The sequence below is a fragment of the Scyliorhinus canicula genome, chromosome 13 (genome assembly GCF_902713615.1).
Source record: "Scyliorhinus canicula chromosome 13, sScyCan1.1, whole genome shotgun sequence".
Lineage (NCBI taxonomy): Eukaryota > Metazoa > Chordata > Chondrichthyes > Carcharhiniformes > Scyliorhinidae > Scyliorhinus > Scyliorhinus canicula.
Window position 1 is genome coordinate 43,192,323 of NC_052158.1, and position 18,870 is coordinate 43,211,192.

Sequence of the window (18,870 nt, forward strand, 5' to 3'; positions counted from 1 at the left end):
AGAATATAAACCCAGGGAGCAGAAGCAGCAGCACTCTGTCACAGCAACAGGAGAGAGAGAGAGAGAGAGAGAGAGAGAGAGAGAGGGAGAGAGACGCAGCCTGCTGGAGAAAGACAAGGAAATCTGTAACTGACTTTGTAAGCAAATATCAACGATAACCCACTAGGATAGACAAGGAAAGCAGCCAAATTTAAACAGCTAATACAACTCAAGAAGACCAGATTTTAAGTGGTTATTAGCTTACTTCACTTCCTTAATAACACAGGACCCAGGACACCAATGCTATTAAGGGGTAAGTAGGTAAAATTCTTCGGTGAAGGTATGGGTTATACCGGGGGATAGGCTCCGAGAACCCCGCCCGTAACTTCCAGAGAACGCTGCCTGGAATCACGGCGGCAGTCCCGTCCGGAGCCCACAGCCCGTTAACCGTCCCCTAGCAATCCTGAGAACCCCGCCCGTAACTCCAGCGAACGCTGCCTGGAATCACGGCGGCTCCTCAGGCTGCCCCTAGCAGTCCTGGCAACCCCGCCCGTAACTCCAGCGAACGCTGCCTGGAATCACGGCGGCAGTCCCAGGCTGCCCCTAGAGACGATAACCACAGGGTTCACTCACTTACCCTCTTTAAAACGGGTTCGCTGGACTGACCTGGATCTCGCAGAGGCTTCTCGACAACCAACGGCAAGGCTGAGCAACGATCAAACTGGTAGTAGGCGAATACCAAGGTGGAAAACAAATTTTTACTCACGTTGGGGGCCAAATTCGTCCTCTACTTTGAACGAGCTCAGTCGATTATGCCGGTTAGTTGCGCAGACCCCTCTGGAGATCCCCATACAGGCCACCAAATGTGAATTGCGCTTTCACGTATCTGATCGTCAGTCCAGAAGTAAAACACTCGAACACGTCAGTAACGAATATTCGTTTATTTACGGCCGGGACAAATCTCTAAGCAGTCGGGTAACTACCTTCGAGAAGTGCAAAAGTCCAAAATATGGACTGTCTCTTTATACAATCACAGCTTAGAGGTGGTCCCTTTAAATTCCTAGATACACCTATGATTTGGCAAGGATCCAGAACATGTACATATATGGAATTATTCTTCGAGGTCGGGAGGTTATTTTTGACATAATCATTAGCACAAGTCACTATCAATATTAATACAAAGGTTTTTGTATCCCATGGCCATATGGCTCAACTCACTCTAAAGACAGTCCCTCTTACATTTCAATGTTTATTCGTTCCAACTGGTCAAACGAGCTTAATTATGTTATCTCTGCAATAAAGTAACGGTTCCCATTCATTCCATTCTTTGCCTTTTTGACCTCTCTGCTTTTACAGATACGGGTCAGAACATTAATTAGTACCAATGCCACACTCCCTATATTCCATCCCATAACCTTCTGACATCTTTGCTTTTACAGATGCCGGTCAGACACACTCCCTTTATTTCATCCCTTGACCTGTTGACATCTCTTTCACAGAGCTTTTCAGAACTGTTATATTAACCCTATCAGCGAAGTTCCAAATGAAATCCACTTCTACAACTTCATTGCAGTGTTAATGTAAACCTACTTTAACACTAATAAAGTTTATTATCATTGTAAAGAAACCAAAACTGCACACAGTATTCAACATGTGCTCTCATCAATACTCTGTATAACTGAAGCATAGCATCCTAACCTTTATGTTCTATTTTTCTCACAACAAATGACATAGCCTTCTAATCGCTAGACCTTTTGTGACTCATGCACGAGAACACCTAGTTCCTCCTGCACCGCAGAATTCTGCAGAGTTCTCCGTCAAAGTCACACTGCATTTTTATTCTTCCTGCTCAAGGGAACAGCTTCACATTTCCCACATTATACTTCTACCAGAGTTTTGCCCACTCAACCTATTCATATCCATCTGTCCTCTCCTTGTGTCCTTTTCACAACGCCCTTTCCTACCTATCTTTGTGTCATCTGCAAATTTAGCAACTATGCCTTCGCTCCCCTCATGTAAATCATTGATATAAATGGTAAAACGTTGAGCCCCCAGGACAGACCCCCGCAGGACTCCACTTGTCACATCCTGCTAATCGTATGCCAATTATATTTTGTTTATTCTGTAACATCACGTTGGTTAATTGTACCCATGCTGTTTCCTGTCTCTTCTCACAGTTCCCCCTCAGATTGCCATCTATTCTGAAGATATTGTAGAATGGGGACAGCCCAACACGTTGATCTGTTTGGCCGATAGATTCTTCCCTCCGCACATCTCCATGACGTGGAGAAAAAACAATGAAGAACTGACTGACGGAGTCAACCTCACAGAGTTCTATATTAAAAAGGATTATTCCTACCAAAGATTCACATACCTGAGCTTCATCCCCAGTCCAGGAGACATGTATTCCTGTCATGTGGAACATCAAGGTCTGGAGGAGCCAACAACTGTGTTCTGGGGTTAGTAAGAATTTGATTATCTCGGAGCTGACTTTAATACTAATTCATGACAAGCTGCCGTGTAATACTCAAACGTCATTCTTATTCTTTCTTTTTTAATGTATATTGGCTGCCATATTTCCTAAATAACAAAATGACTATACTGCAGAAGTACTTAATTAACTGTAAAGCACTTTGGAAATGTAGGTATGAAAAGTGCAATGTAAATGCAAATAGGGGGCAGAATTTAATGCTTTTTGCACAGTGATGTTGGTTGTGGTGACAAAAACTGGCATGCAGCTCCCCAACTGCACAGATGGCTTTTCCCGCCAGGTAATACAGCACTCAGTGCAAAAACAAATCTGCAGGCATGGCCCACACCACTACCCTGGTGGGATGGGGCCAGAAAAACACAGCACTGCTGGAGGTCCCGAGATAGAGGCGTCTTTTTAAAGGGTGCCCAATCTCTAATTTTTGTGAATACGACCTCCTTGTATGCACCCCAACCCACCCCATGGCCCATGAACATGGGTACTTCCTCATGGCATTGGGAACACCCCTCCCAACCCCATGAACAAGGGGGAAACAGGACAACCTCAGCCAATGGAGCTCCCCAGTGGGGCCTCTGTTGGCAGTGGGGACTGTGACAGGTTGCCACAGGGCAGTGGCAGGTGGTAGTGCCAGAGTACTGACCAGGCATGTCTCTCCCCCAAGGGGCTGTACTTACCGATGCAGCCCCAGCACGTTTGCTTTTGCCTGGTTCCCAGTTTTTAAAAACCTGTTGTAAATCTTACAATGTGACGTCACGTCGGCGAGATTAGTGATCCGAATGTGTGGGATTATGCAGTGGGAAAGCTATTTACTAAGATGATAATTTATTTAAATGAAGTTCCTGACCTTTCTGGGCTGGAATCTCTTTGACACTGGAGGGGTCAATAGGATCACGATTCTTGTCGGCAAGATTTACGTTTTTCTGAGTTTCGCGATATTCTTCACCCATGTCGCCATTTGCCCTCGCGATGAACGTGGATGCAAAACCGTGGCCATAATTTTACTTTTTAAAAGTTAATTTGCATTGAATGAGCAAATAGAAAATCCTTCTTTAGCCAATGTTCTGCTCTTGTCAAGGTCAAATACAGGTCGAGCATCCATTGTCTAAAATCCTTGGGGCTGACATTGTTTTGGATTTCAGATAAATTTGGGTTTTGGGTACCACATTTAGGACAGGATATTTATATTACAATATCAAAGCCTAAGCTGGCTATAGTCTAAAATTAATAAAATGGCTATAAAAGTAATATATATCATTGAATAATGTATGCAGGTACTTGTAATAAGTTCCCACCCATGGCACCACCTGTGATTCTGTTTGTAGGAATGTTGATGTACTCTTCTGGGTAGAATTCTTGAATGTCTCTTCCAGCTTCATCGGCCTCATCAACAATAGTTTTTGTTTCATCAATTTGTCTTTTATTTCATAGATTAACATTATTTATTGCTCATTTATAATTGATCAAGTGCATCTATCAAGCTTTTACACACCTTGATAATATTAGGCAGAATTCTACAGGCCTTTCTGCCAGCGAGACCTTCTGGTCCCGCGGGAGCTGACCCCCTCTGCGGGTCCCCAACAGCTGCATGGGTGAGGAATGGAAATCTCCATCAACTTTGGTGGGATCATAAGATCCCACCTGCGGCCGATGGTGAGCCACCACCACCCTGGGAAAACCCACCGCTGGAAGGCTGAAGAACTCTGCCTACTGTCTAAGGGCACTTTCTCTACTGTAGTGAAGTCACTACATCACCCTCATCATCACTGTTTTTAAACAAGCTAGTCTTAATGTAACATCATTTCTGTCATCTCCCCATCAGTCAAAGAATGCCTGATGGGATTCCAGCTCATTCATGCATTCTATTGAGATACCTTTTGCAGACTTGAGTTGGTTGACTAGATTTCTTTCCTTGTTCACATAAAAACCTGCAAAGCCTTTGTCAATATTATCATCTTCAATGTACCTTGTTATGGGTCAAAGGTACTGCCAGCCATTTGCAAAGGTGTCTTTATCAAGAAGGAAGCAGGCATTAGCAGAAACATAGCTGGCATCCTGAACTGCTTTTGGAAGCCCCACGCCCAGGACCCTGTTCATAGCACCAAGCATACCATTCAAGAATAAGTCTTCATATTTACATTTCATGGACTGAAGAAAACCTTGGTCCAACGTCAGAATTAATGATGTTACATTGGGGCCTCCGGCCTCGTTGCGCTCTGACTTGAGTGAAATGAAGCCAGTGAATAGTGGGAGAGGCCAAAACCGAGAACTGTGCCAGGCGCCAGACAGCTTGCGATGCAGCCGGCCCATTCGTAGGCGAAATCGAGATCTTGCCATAGCGTGGTGAGAAACCAATTATCACCACTTAAGCCCTATTTCCATACAATTAACAGGAGAGGCCCCATATCCAACAGCCTCCCGTGATTCAGGCTGTCATACTGGCGCCGATTAGAATTCCTTTTTAAAAACATAAATCTGGTGGAAGAGCTTCTGTGGGGAGCCGAGGGGGTGAGTAGCCATATTTACTCACAGGCAAAGATCCCGGGGATGCTGGGCTTGCCACCCCAATGCTCAGTGGAGGTGGGCTGCCATGGGAGGGTGAGGGAGTGGCACTGGGGTAGAACAACCGGGGGAGGCAACCGCACGCAGCACCACCATGCCAACCCCTGGATCATGTGCACCTTGTCCCTCCCTGTCTGTCCCACCAACTACCCATAACCCTCACTGCCTGCCAAGGCCTCTGGGCATGTGGCTGAAGGCAATTGCGAATAGGTAATTGGCAATGGTGATTAAGTGAGCACTTGACACAACCTAAGTGGATTCCCATGGGTGGGCGGGCCATGTAGCATGTGGGAGTCATTACCTAGTATCCCAATCACACCTTGATGCATGGACACTGTGCTTGAAAACTGGGAGGCAACACCACACATGTAGCAGCCAACATCCGAATACCCAGGGACGGGACACAGCTCCGGGGACATGTCCATGGCTGAATGGTGGGTGAGTACCACGGGGAAGGGGAGATGCATGGAGAGATGGGCCAAGGGTTTGGAGGTCAGCCGCATTGCAGAAGAAAGTGACAGAGGCGTTATACTGGTGCACAAGGGTGTTTATTTTGTTTTACAATTTCCCACACTCCCGATGGTGCCTCCCCCCCCCCCCCCCACACTCTTTTATTACACTCCTGTATCATCTTTTATGACACTTCTTTGTATGTTTAGATACACTACAGAGTGTAATATGTGTTACTCAAACCTTGGTTGCTTATGAGGTTTCTGAACCTTGATGAAGAAGACTCAAACTTGTCCAGCAGTAATAAAAGGTTTATTGAGTAACTCTGACAATAATTGTGTGAGTTCTTTACTTTAACATTGATACCAGTGATAAGGTTAACTAGATCTAAATACAGTAACTATGCTTAACTACACTAACCATCTGAGCTAATCTTATACTCCTGTCCTGGTCACAGTCGACCCGAAGAGAGAGAGGCACAATGCGGTTGCATTTATACTGTTGGTCTGGCCCTCTTGTGATCATCTGGTGCTACTGATTACACATTAACTCCTTATGTACATGCGCATAGAGATGACTACATTCCCCCCTTTTTTGTTACATATTTTCTGTATGTTGCAAAGAAAATTGAACAAACATAATGGATGTAGTTTGCAAATGCATTACATAAAATCAATGAGTTAATCTGTCAAATGTTAATACATTCAGTCTCTTAGGTTTTTTTCCCTCCGTTTGCTTGTGGTTCAGTCCCAACAAATCATCATGAGGTGTTCAAATGGTTGAATCACTTTGTTGTCTGATTTTGACTTTTTTTTCTATGGTATTGTGGTAGCAATTCTGTGTTACATCTTTGTTGTCTGACCTGGACTTTTTCCTGTGCTTGCGGTATTGATTCTGTATGTCATCTGCCTTGAAAGCTGGTTTGCTTGTTTGTTGTGGGGCAGATTTGAGTTTGCGAGATTTGTTGTCATGCCATGTTATGTTTGTACTCTTGCCATTGTTTTGGACTTTGCTGCTACATTGTCCTTCATGTGCAGAGTTGTACCATTTTGTACCGGTTGTTGCTGTTGTTTTTGTTTCTGTCATTGTCTTTGTTGTTGTTTTTGTTGTGCTTGTTGTTGTTGTTTTTGTTGTGCTTCATGTTGTAGTTTTTGTTGTTCTTGTAGTGCTCAATGACTGTTCCTTGTGGATAATTTGAGTCATTCTGAAAGTTATTGGTATCCGTGTCCTTTGTGGTACCTGATGTTTCATTGAGCTTTTTGAACTGAGGTTTGTGAGAACGATCTGATGTTGCATTGATCTTGGTGACATCAGTCATTTCTGGTTGATTTTATTCCTCTTTGCTTCCTTGGTGCTCCTCTTCTGGAGTCATTTCTGGTTGATCTGCTTCATCTGTGATCTCTTGACGCTCCTCTTCTGGAGTCATTTCAGGTTCATTTGAATCATCTTTGGTTTCTTGGTGTTCATCTTCTGGAGTCAAAATCTTCACGATTTCATGTTCTTGTGGGTAGTTGAGAGTAGATGAGGTTTTAATTGACGTGGTCTCACTGGACTCAAGAGTAGTTTTACTTTGATTGTTGAGTGCTTCTGCACATACGAGCTGAGATCTGTCAGTCTCGCTGTGATCTTGCACACGTTGTATGTCGATTGTGATAACTGTGTTACTGTTCTCATATACAGTTGGTAGACATTCATTGTCTTGCTATTGATTACATGAGCTGGGTAGACTTTCATAGACTACTGGTTGCTCAAATAAGGTGGATAGGCCTTCATAGTCGTCTTCATGCATGGTTGGCTCTCTGGAGTCTTTAATTACTTCCATTGTGGAGTCTGTCAATTATCTCTTGGAGGAGGCTTCCACCGCTCTCTCTGTGGAGTCGTGCAGTGTTCTCTGTGTGGAGACAATCAGCACTCTCAGTGGAGTCGGTCAGTACTCTCTGCGGCGTTGTTTTTTCTTGGCTATTCGACAGGTTTCTGTCATCCAATGTTTCAACGATCTGTCATTGCATCATGGTATGAGTAGAGTCATATTGACCTTTTCAACTGTGTTGCTGATGCTATGATCATCATATCCGAATAACTCCGCCATGTCTGAGTAGTATTCTTCCATATACAAAACATCTTTTTTTGTTTCGGATTTATTGTTGTGCTCTTCATGTTCAATGAACAAATCATCTTCTTTGGTTTTGGATTTGTCATTGTGCTCTTCACTTTGGATGCTGCAAACTGCTTGTTCCAGGGTGCTGTGCAGATTATTTTCAACTGCTGGTTGAAGTTCAGGCATTGTTCTGTCTTTCGAGGTAAAACAAATTGGAAATTGTAGCTTTAAAACTCTTATTTTTAATTTTCGGGCAGTGTTGCTTTAAGTGGGAGTGGTCTGAGTCTTCTGACGCCATGACGCTCGTGACGTAAAGCGTAGAATTGCGCATACACAAATTGATTTTCCTTTACTGTGCGCTCTTTTTGAAACTGCGCATGCGCGGCTTATTGCGCATGCGCGGAACTGTATTTTGCCATTTTACTTCTTTTAGGGAAGTGCGCATGTGCGGACTGGTCAGACTGCACACACGCAAGATGGCTGCCACTCAGAACATCCATCTTCATAAGTTTCAACCCTGCCTCTGCCTCGTGGTGAGTGTTCGCGCCATTTTTACAGATTTTGTTTTCTAGGTAATGATTCTTTGTTTGTAAAGACTCAAAGTATTGAAAAAAAAAGTTTTTGTTCATATGCAAGGCATTTTTGTATCGCGATTTCTAATGTTAAATCCTTTTCTTTTAAAAGTGCTTGCCTTAAACGTTCATCAGCTCTTCCATAAATTATTTGGTCCATTATCATTAAGTTTCTTAAAGCAGCAGAATTGCAGGTATTACAGTGATCTTCAAATTTTTCGAGTACAACTTTCAATTTAGTTTAGTCTTCATCTTCCAAGTAATTAAAGGAGTTATATTTTTCTCTAGCTTCATGTCCTGCTATTTCTAGCAGCAGTGCTATTTTCTCTTCTTCAGAGATCGTGTTCAAATCATTAGCTACCATATATAATTGGAATATTTGTTGAAAAATTCTCCAGTTATCACGTAAGTTATCGGTTGTTTTCAGCTGCCGTGGAGGTCGCACATGTTCCATCGAATCGGTCGGTCATCGAGGATCCATATGCTGCAAAGTCTTCCACAATCAAACCGACAGTACTTAATTTTCTTTCTTTTTGTCTAACCTAATCTAACTAGTTCTTTCAAAGCCAACTGTCCTGGTACCATCTTTTATTACACTCCTGTATCATCTTTTAGTACACTTTGTATGTTTTGATATACCACGGAATGTAATATGTGTTACTCAAACCTTGGTTGCTGATGAGGTTTTCTGAATCTCAAACTTGTCCAGTAGTAACAAAAGGTTTATTGAGTAACTATAACAATAATTGCGTGAGTTCTTTACTTTAACATTGATACTAGTGATAAGGTTAACCAGATCTTAACCAGATGTTATGAACCAGACTTTTTTAAAGATCTTAAAGTAAGGGAACTTAATTTTCTTTCTTTTTGTCTAACCTAATCTAACTAGTTCTTTCAAAGCCAACTGTCCTGGTACCATCTTTTATTACACTCCTGTATCATCTTTTAGTACACTTTGTATGTTTTGATATACCACGGAATGTAATATGTGTTACTCAAACCTTGGTTGCTGATGAGGTTTTCTGAATCTCAAACTTGTCCAGTAGTAACAAAAGGTTTATTGAGTAACTATAACAATAATTGCGTGAGTTCTTTACTTTAACATTGATACTAGTGATAAGGTTAACCAGATCTTAACCAGATGTAATGAACCAGACTTTATTAAAGATCTTAAAGTAAGGGAACACTTAGGAAGCAGCGATCATAATATGGTTGAGTTCAGTCTGCAGTTTGAAAGAGAGAAGGCAAAATTGGATGTAATGGTGTTACAGTTAAATAAAGGTAATTACGAGGGCATGAGAGAGGAACTGGTGAAAATCAACTGGAAGCAGACCCTAGCAGGGAAGACAGTAGAGCAAAAATGGCAGGAGTTTGTATGCATAATTGAGGACACTGTACAGAGGTTCATCCCCAAGAAAAGAAAGATTATCCAGGGAGGGATTAGACAGCCATGGCTGACAAAGGAGGTCAGGAAATGTATCAAAGAAAAAGAGAGATCCTATAAAGTGGCCAAAAGCACCGGGAAATCAGAAGATTGGGAAGGCTACAAAAACAAACAGAGGTTAACAAAGAGACAAATAAGGAAGGAGAGGATCAAATATGAAGGCAGGCTAGCCAGTAATATAAGAAATGATAGTAAAAGTTTCTTTCAATACATAAGAAACAAACGTCAGGCCAAAGTAGACATTGGGCCAATTCAAACTGATTCTGGAAGGCTAGTGATGGGAGATGAGGAAATGGCTGGAGAACTTAATAAGTACTTTGCGTCTGTCTTCACAGTGGAAGACGTTAGTAATATCCCAAAAATTATAAAGGGTCAGGGGGCTGAGTTGAGTATGGTTGCCATTACAAAAGAGATGGTGCTAAAAAAGCTAAAAGGTCTTAAAATTGACAAATCTCCTGGCCCCGATGGGCTACATCCTAGAGTTCTGAGGGAGGTGGCTGAAGAAATAGCGGAAGCGTTGGTTGAGATCTTTCAAAAATCACTGGAGTCAGGGAAAGTCCCGGACGATTGGAAGATCGCTGTTGTAACCCCCTTGTTCAAGAAAGGATCAAGACAAAAGATGGAAAATTATAGGCCAATTAGCCTAACCTCGGTTGTTGGTAAAATTCTAGAATCGATCGTTAAGGATGAGATTTCTAATTTCTTGGAAGAGCAGGGTCGGATTAGAACAAGTCAACATGGATTTAGTAAGGGGAGGTCGTGCCTGACGAACCTGTTAGAATTCTTTGAGGAGGTGACAAGTAGGTTAGACCAGGGAAACCCAGTGGATGTGGTCTATCTGGATTTCCAAAAGGCCTTTGATAAGGTGCCACACAGGAGGCTGCTGAGTAAGGTGAGGGCCCATGGTGTTCGAGGTGAGCTACTGGCATGGGTTGAGGATTGGCTGTCTGACAGAAGGCAGAGAGTTGGGATAAAAGGTTCTTTTTCGGAATGGCAGCCGGTGACCAGCGGTGTCCCACAGGGTTCAGTGTTGGGGCCGCAGCTGTTCACCATATATATTAATGATCTGGATGAAGGGACTGGGGGCATTCTAGCGAAGTTTGCTGATGATACGAAGTTAGGTGGTCAGGCAGGTAGTGCTGAGGAAGTGGGGAGGCTGCAGAAGGATCTAGACAGTTTGGGAGAGTGGTGCAGGAAATGGCTGATGCATTTCAACGTGAGAAAATGTGAGGTCTTGCACTTTGGAAAAAAGAATCCAAGCATAGACTACTTTCTAAACGGTGAGAAAATTCATAATGCCAAAGTACAAAGGGATCTGGGAGTGCTAGTCAAGGATTCCCTAAAGGTAAACATGCAGGTTGAATCCGTGATTAAGAAAGCGAATGCTATGTTGTCATTTATCTCAAGAGGGTTGGAATATAAAAGCAGCGATGTGCTACTGAGCCTTTATAAGGCTCTGGTTAGGCCCCATTTGGAGTACTGTGTCCAGTTTTGGGCCCCACATCTCAGGAAGGACATACTGGCACTGGAGCGTGTCCAGCGGAGATTCACACGGATGATCCCTGGAATGGCGGGTCTAGCATATGAGGAACGGCTGGCGTTCCTGGGATTGTATTCATTGGAGTTCAGAAGGTTAAGGGGAGATCTAATAGAAACTTACAAGATTATACATGGCTTAGAAAGGATGGACGCAAAGAAACTGTTTCCGTTAGGCGAGGAGTCGAGGACCCGTGGGCACAGCCTTAGAATTAGAGGGGGTAAATTCAAAACAGAAATGCGGAGACATTTCTTCAGCCAGAGAGTGGTGGGCCTGTGGAATTCATTGCCGCAGAGTGCAGTGGAGGCCGGGACGCTAAATGGCTTCAAGGCAGAGATAGATAAATTCTTGATGTCGCGAGGAATTAAGGGCTATGGGGAGAATGCTGGGAGGTGGAGTTGAAATGCCCATCAGCCATGATTGAATGGCGGAGTGGACTCGATGGGCCGAATGGCCTTACTTCCACTCCTATGTCTTATGGTCTTATGGTCTTATGGTCTTATCTAAATACAGTAACTATGCTTAACTACACTAACCATCTGAGCTAATCTTATACTCCTGTCCTGGTCACAGTACACCCAAAAGAGAGACAGAGAGAGGCAGCACAATGTGGTTGCTTTTATACCCCTGTTGGTCAGGCCCTCGAGTGATTATCTGGTGCTACTGATTACACATTAACCCATTATGTACATGCACATAGAGATGACTAGACCCCCCACCCTCTTCCCCCCCTCCCCCGGTGCCCTCAGTGATCCTCAACATGCTTTGTCTTCCTAGCTCTACCGCTATGTCTAGGGGTGTCCCATCAGAGATGGAGGCAGCCAGCTGCTTACTTCATCCCTGGCGGACGTCCTCTGGGGGATCTGGGGCCAGAGGGCCCCGGCGCACTTGCCAGTGGCACATGCACATCCGTATTGCCCTGTTCCGGGTGCTGTCTGTAAGATGCAGCCTCATCAGAGAGGTGAAGTCAGGGGAGCTGATGTCCACTGTTATGACTCCATGGGACAAGTCCAGGTTGCCACCCAGAGCTCACAGCCACCGTCGCCTCGTCTCAGGCAGCACTGGCCCTCCATGACCCTCGAGGGATCAGGACATCACTCCTGATCTCCACTGCGTCTAGGGGCTTGATCAGATTTGCATCCCCGAATCTTGGGGCCGGTCTCCTTGGTGCCATTGTTGTGAGCTGACTGGGGTTGGCTGAGTAAGTGCTACTTAAGTGCAGCTCGACCTTGTTGGCGGGGGGGGGGGGGGGGGGGGGGGGGCAGCTGACGAGCGCAGTGCTGGCAAATCAGCTTGCGAGCCTTTATTTGCGGCGAGAAGACCGTCAGGTCTCATTAAGTGGAACAATTAATGTTGAATAACATTGCTGGCCTTGCTGGGCCGAGCGCCAGGAAGCTCACAGCAGTTCCCGCTCGCTACCACACTTTGAAATCTTTCAGGAGAATCACTGCCATTGTTCTTCACCAACAGTTCAGCAGAGAGTTGTGTGAAACAATTGTTCAAGAGCAAAATGATTTTACAATTTTCTTCAAGTCCAACTATCTGACAAGTGGCATGTGCCTCTGGTACAAAGCGGTGTGAAACCAATCACAAAACATTTCCCTGGTAACTCTCTTATTAGTATAATAATGAGCAGGTAATGTCAAAATACCCTTTTATTAAAAAAATCTTATTATTGGCATTTTCAATGTTATGTACATTGATGTTCGTTTTCTTTTATTGTACAATACAAAGGTTTTAAGTCCCTCTATTTGCAGTTTGTCACCGTCTGACTCAGCGTACAATCCTCCTTACCCCAGCCCGCCTCTTCCTAACCATCCTCCCCTGATACCCTCCCTGTTTTTTCTGGGGGGGGGGGGGGAGTACCCCTTCACCTCATTTCCACCCTTTCTCCCCCCTTTCTTTTCATCCCCCCCGTCAATTTTGGCCATGTCCATCTTGTGGGTAGTGGGAGGGCTTGTCCCCTCACTCCATGTTGTTTCTTTTGTCGTTCTCAGGCTCTCTCTTCTCTGCCTCCCACTCACCCTCCTCCCGCTGGGTTGTACGTCCGTGGCGTTCCTCCTTGTCTTTGTTCTTTCTCCTCTCTAATCCTTCCAGTTCCCCTCTACTAGCTGTTGTTGGCCTCGAACAGGTCCTGGAACAGGCCGACAAATTGCCCCCTTGCAGTAAGGAAGCCTTTCTCTGACCCTCGGATGGTGTATTTGATCTTCTCCAGGTGATCTGCCAGCCAGTCTGCAGCTGTAGGTGGTGCTGTCGATCGCCAGCCGAGCAGGATTCTCCGGCGTGCGATTAGGAAAGTGAAAGCAAGGGGGTCGGCCCCCTTCCCCATGTGGAGCTCTGGCTGCTCTGATACCCCGAAGATTGCCACTATTGGGCATGGCTTCACCCTCACCCCCATGACCTTGGACATTGCCTCGGAGAAGGCTGTCCAGAACCCAAGTTTGGGACATGCCTAGAACATGTGGGTGTGGTTGGACGGCCCCTCTGGCACTGTTCACATTTGTCCTCCACCTCCGGGAAGAACCTGCTCATTTGGGTTCTGGTCAGGTGCACTCTGTGCACCACTTTGAACTGCATGAGGCTGAGCCTTGCGCAGGAGGAGGTGGAGTTGGCGCTGCTCAGTGCTTCGCTCCACTTCTGTCCCCAGTTTGTCCCCCCATTTCCGTCTGGTCTCGTCCAGTGGTGTTTGTGCTCTGTCCAGTAGTTGCCCATATATTTTCCCGCAGAGTCCCTCTTTAATGTCCATGTTCATTAGGTCCTCTAATAGTGTGGGCTCCGGGGCCCTGGGTCCCCTACTGTCTCTTTGCAAAGGAAGTGCTTTATTTGTAGGTGTCTCATTTCCTGTCCTGTCGGTAGTTCCCATTCCTCCGTCAGTTTGTTAAGCGTCGCTAATCTCTTTCCTATATAGAAGTCCCGAACTGTCAGCGTTCCCCGCCCTGTGTCCATTTTGTTAAAGGTTGTGTCTAGCATGGCTGGTGGGTTTCTGCAGATGGGGGCCATGGGGGACATCTTGGTCAGCCCGATGTGTTGTCTTGGTTGGTTCCATGTTTTCAGTGTAGCCGCTATCACTGGGCTGGATGTGTATTTTGCCGATGGGGTTGGAGGGCTGCTGTGGCCAGGGCCCAGAGGGTTGTCCCCTTGCAAGAGGCCTCCTTCATCCGCACCCACCCCGAGTTGGGTTTGTGTACCAATCCCCTCACCCTTTCCGCTGTTGCCGCCCAGTGGTAGTATGCAGATTTGGTAATGCCAGGCCTCTCTTAATTTTCCTCCATTGCAGTGTCAGTTTTGAAATTCTTTGGTTCTCAACCCCCACACAAACGCCATGATTAGACTGTCTACGTTTTGAAAAAAAGCCTTGGGGATGAAGATCAGTGTTGATCTAAAACAGGAAGAGGAACCTCGACGGTACATTCATTTTGATCATCTGCACTCTCCCTGCCAAGGAGAGTGGAAGTGTGTCCCATCTCTGTAGATCTTGTAGATCTACCAGGCTGGTCAGGTTCCACTTGTGGATCTGTGTCCAGTCTCTGGCTATTTGGATCCCCAGGTAATGTAATCTGTTTTGGGCTGTTTTAAACGGGAGCCCCTTCAGCTCTGTCCCTCCCCCATTGGGGTTCACTGGGAATGCCTCACTTTTGCCCAGGTTGAGTTTGTATCCCAAGAAGGTTCCAATCTCTTTCAGGATCTGTATGATTGCTTTCAGTCCCTCCTGTGGCTTCGAGATGTATCAGAGCAGGTCATCCGCATTGAGCGAAACTCTGTGCTCCCTGTCTCCTCTTTGAATGCCCTTCCAGCATTTCGAGTCCCGCAGAGCTATCACCAGGGGTTCAAATGCTAGGGCAAACTGGAGTGGGGACAGTGGGCATCCCTGCCTTGTTCCCACTTCCAGCTAGAAGTATTCAGAGCTGGTGGTGTAAGTTCGGACGCTCCTTTGGGAGCGTTGTACAGGAGCCTCACCCAGGCGGTGAACCCCGCTCCTAGTCCAAACTGTTCCAGTACCTCGAGGAGGTATTTCCATTCGACTCTGTCGAAGGCCTTTTCTTCATCTAGGGAGACGATCACTTCTAGTGTTCTCTCCCCAGGTCGGTCCTTCGGGGAAAACAAGAATCAAATATGTAAGGAGATTACAGATAGCTACCGGAAAAATCGGATGGTAATAGTAGGGAACTTTAACTTTCCCAACATTAACTGGGACAGCCATAGCACTAGCAGGTTTGGATGGAGAGACATTTGTCGAGTATAATCAGGAAGAATTCCTCATTCAATATGTGGATGGCCCTACAAAAGAGGGGGCAAAACGTTTTTTAAAAATTTAGAATACCCAATTATTTTTTCCAATTAAGGGGCAATATAGTGTGGCCAATCCACCTAACCTGCATATCTTTGAGTTGCGGGGGTGAAACCCACGCAGTGATGGGGAAAATGTGCAAACGAACAGTGACCCAGGGCCGGGATTCGAACCCGGATCCTCAGCGCCGTAGGCAGCAATGCTAACCACTGTGCCACCGTGCTGCCCGAGAGGGGGCAAAACTTGACCTCCTCTTGGGGAATAAGGAAGGGCAGGTGACAGAAGTGTTAGTGAGGGATCACTTTGGGACCAGTGACCATAATTCCATTAGTTTTAAGATAGCTCTGGAGAATGATAGTTCTGGCCCAAAAGTTAAAATTCTAAATTGGGGCAAGGCCAATTTGGATGGTATTTGGCGGGAACTTTCAAAAATTGATCGGGGGAACCTATTTACAGGCAAGAGGACAGCTGTAAGTGGGAGTCTTTCAAAAGGGTGTTAACTAGGGTCCATGCTGTAAACATTTATGCCTCTGTGATTATTATATTCATCAGCCGCCTGATGTTCACAGTGAGCTGCCTACCCTTGACAAAGCCCGTCTGGTCCTCTGCGACCACCTCTACTACAGCTCTCCAGCCTTTTGGCCAAGACCTTTGCGAGTGTTTTCGCGTCTACATTTAGCAGCGAAATGGGTCTATATGATCCTCACTCTGCCGGGTCTGTTGTACCTTGTAAACCACAATATGTATTAACCCGTATGCGATGGACAAAATACCACAAGTTGCTTGGTACAATAATACTTTATTTCACACACCGAAAGTTAATGTCAATCAATCACACACACATACATGCTGAACTCTAAGCTAACACACTAGAAAGACCTTAACTTAACTTCCAGGTGACTGGCAAATACAGAACAGATATGGCCTTATCTGGAATCCTGTTGTCTGGTAGTGCGGGATGTCTGTTGCTGGTCGTTTGTGTCCTTGGTTCTGGTCCCTCTGTGGATGACGTTGACGTGGGTGGTCCTCTTCTTGGCTGGTGAAGGTATCACCATTGTTGTCATCGGTGATCGAGAGAGCAAGTGGTGGGCTGCTCAGTGCCTTTTATCCCTTGGGAGTTGCATGTGCTTTTGGGCGGTCCCAGGTAAATGTCCAATCGATTGAACAGGGCTTGATCACCCTGATCAATCCCAACCAATTGAGGGTGGCCACCTCGATAGCTGGGCGGGTCCCAGTCGGCCATGGTCGTTAGTGTCCGAGGCACGTAGACCTTTCCAAATAAGGAAAACAGACGCCACCAAGTCTTCCACATATTGTTAGTTTCTACCAGGAGCCCATTGTCCCAGGATGGCCTTTTCCCTGTGTCAGTTTCTGCAAGGTCTGGGCTGCAGCTTTTGTATGTTTGCAAGCTGCAGCCTGTCTGTGTTCTGTCTTTGACCAAATTTCCCATCGATCTTTGCGGGCGCCCATTTTAGATGGCCACATATCCATCTTCTTGATCCTTAATGTAAAGTGTGGTGGATCAGAGACTCGGACCAATACCTGCCCTGCATCCCCAGTCACCTGTCAGTCAAGTAAGGCCCTCACTCTAACATACAAGTATATTCTGCATAATACATGAACAAAGATAACTAAACATTACATAAAAGACTTAATACAATTACTAATGTAATACAAATTTGAAAATATCCTTACTCTCATACAAAAATCAAGGAATGTTCTAACGCTAGTATTAAATTACAAAATATCGAACATAACGAAATAGTCATGATACAAGTAGATAAACAAGAGAGCCTTAATAACTTACAAAAGTCAAATACAAGTAAACTCAGGTACTTAGTGCAAACAAGTTTGATTCCATGGTAATCTCTTTAGTTTGGCTGAATTAAAGGAGTCCGTGTTGTAAACATGGGTCCCATGTCCTGGCGCTTAGTGATTTTCGCTTTCCACCTTCGGAATTGAACTGTGAGGACGATGAGGTAGATTAAGGTAAACAGGATCAGGACGACAGCCAGATGTGAGAGAAGGCACACAATGGGGTGAATCTGAATGTTAGAGCCCCAATCCCAGAAATCATCCCACCAAGTGGTGGCCTTATTTTCTGCGATCTGCCGGGTGACATCCTGGGTCTGTTGGATACTTTGGTAAACGTTTTGTGTGCTGTGGCCAATTTTTGCCTAATTTGGAGCAGCTCCTCAGGTAGGAGTCTAAGTTCAGTATCATATTCTTTGTAATAATCCCCCAGGTTTTGCTGGAGTTTGTCAGTGGCATTGATGTCCACCCTTTTCCTTCTGGATGTCAATTAAATGTGTGAGGTCCACTCTGGCTGGTGTGTTGTTCCTCGTGTCTTAATAAAGCTCGCAGTCTCAAGTGTGGAGAAGATGCTTTATTGTGGGTTCGTTCAGTTTCCAGAGCTCGACCTAGAACTACCTTCCAGTGCTAACTACCAGCTTTGCTTGCTGTGTGTCCTGCTTACCAGCCCGCCTGCTGTGAAGAGTGTGTCCTCACTTCCTGTCCTGATCTATTTATCTGGCTCTCCCGTGCTCCCTCTAGTGGTCGCTCAGTTGTGTTGCATCTGGTTAACTTGTGATCACCACATCCCCCTTTTTCTCTTAACATATTTTCTGAACATCGTTAAAGAAAATTGTACATCCTGTCCCAGTGTATTTATAGCTCTCCCGCTCGTGTTTGCTCTGTTGTTTTTGTATCTGGTCAATCTACGATCACCACATCCCCCTCTTTCTCATTACATAGTTTCTGTACATCATTAAGGAAAATTATACAAAACAGTAACTTATGATATGCGTATCTATACAAGTGATGATGCTATTGCCTTGGTTAACAAAGCCAATGTATTTATATGTCCAAACTTAATAAACACATTTATGAGTCCAAACTTGATGAATTTGTTCAGAGCTTTTTTTTTTTTTTCTTTTTGTTGTTGATGACGTGGTGATATTGATATTGCAAGTCCGCTGTGAATATTGTTGGTGTTCCTTGTTATCTTAAGTACCCAATGCGTCATCCCGAGGTGTTTGCATGGTCACATCACTGATGTTGACTGGCATGGACTTTTTTTTGTGCTTGTGGTGTTGATTTATTGTCTCATCCGCCTTGGATGCTGGTGTGCTTGCTTGTTCTGGAGCAGACGTGAGTTTGTGCGATTCGTTGTCATCCCATGACATGTTTGTAGTCTTGTTATCATTTTGCAGTGTGCTGTGGCATCGTCCATCATGTGCCAAGTAGTGCCATTGTGTACAAGTCGTTGTTTCATTGCTGTTGTTTCTGTCGTTCCTGTTTTTGTTGTTTCCGTTGCCGTACTTGTCGCTGTTTTTGTCGTTTCCGTCTTTGTTGTTGTCGCTATCTTTGCTCCTGACTTTGTTGTGTTTGTTGCCATTCTTGTTGTTTCTGCCTCTGTCGTTGTCGCTATCTTTGTGCCTGACGTTGTTGTT

The 18,870-nt window shown here is 45.0% G+C and overlaps 1 protein-coding gene across 2 annotated transcripts in view; it reads left to right on the plus strand.

The window, feature by feature from the left end:
- Nucleotides 1–18,870, plus strand: part of LOC119975905 (RLA class II histocompatibility antigen, DP alpha-1 chain-like) — a 96,153-nt gene that overhangs the window by 38,271 nt on the left and 39,012 nt on the right. For both annotated transcript variants that reach the window (XM_038815841.1, XM_038815842.1), the window contains exon 3: nucleotides 2,157–2,438. In XM_038815841.1, the coding sequence (XP_038671769.1) occupies nucleotides 2,157–2,438 (282 nt within the window). The remainder of the gene's footprint in view (nucleotides 1–2,156; nucleotides 2,439–18,870) is intronic.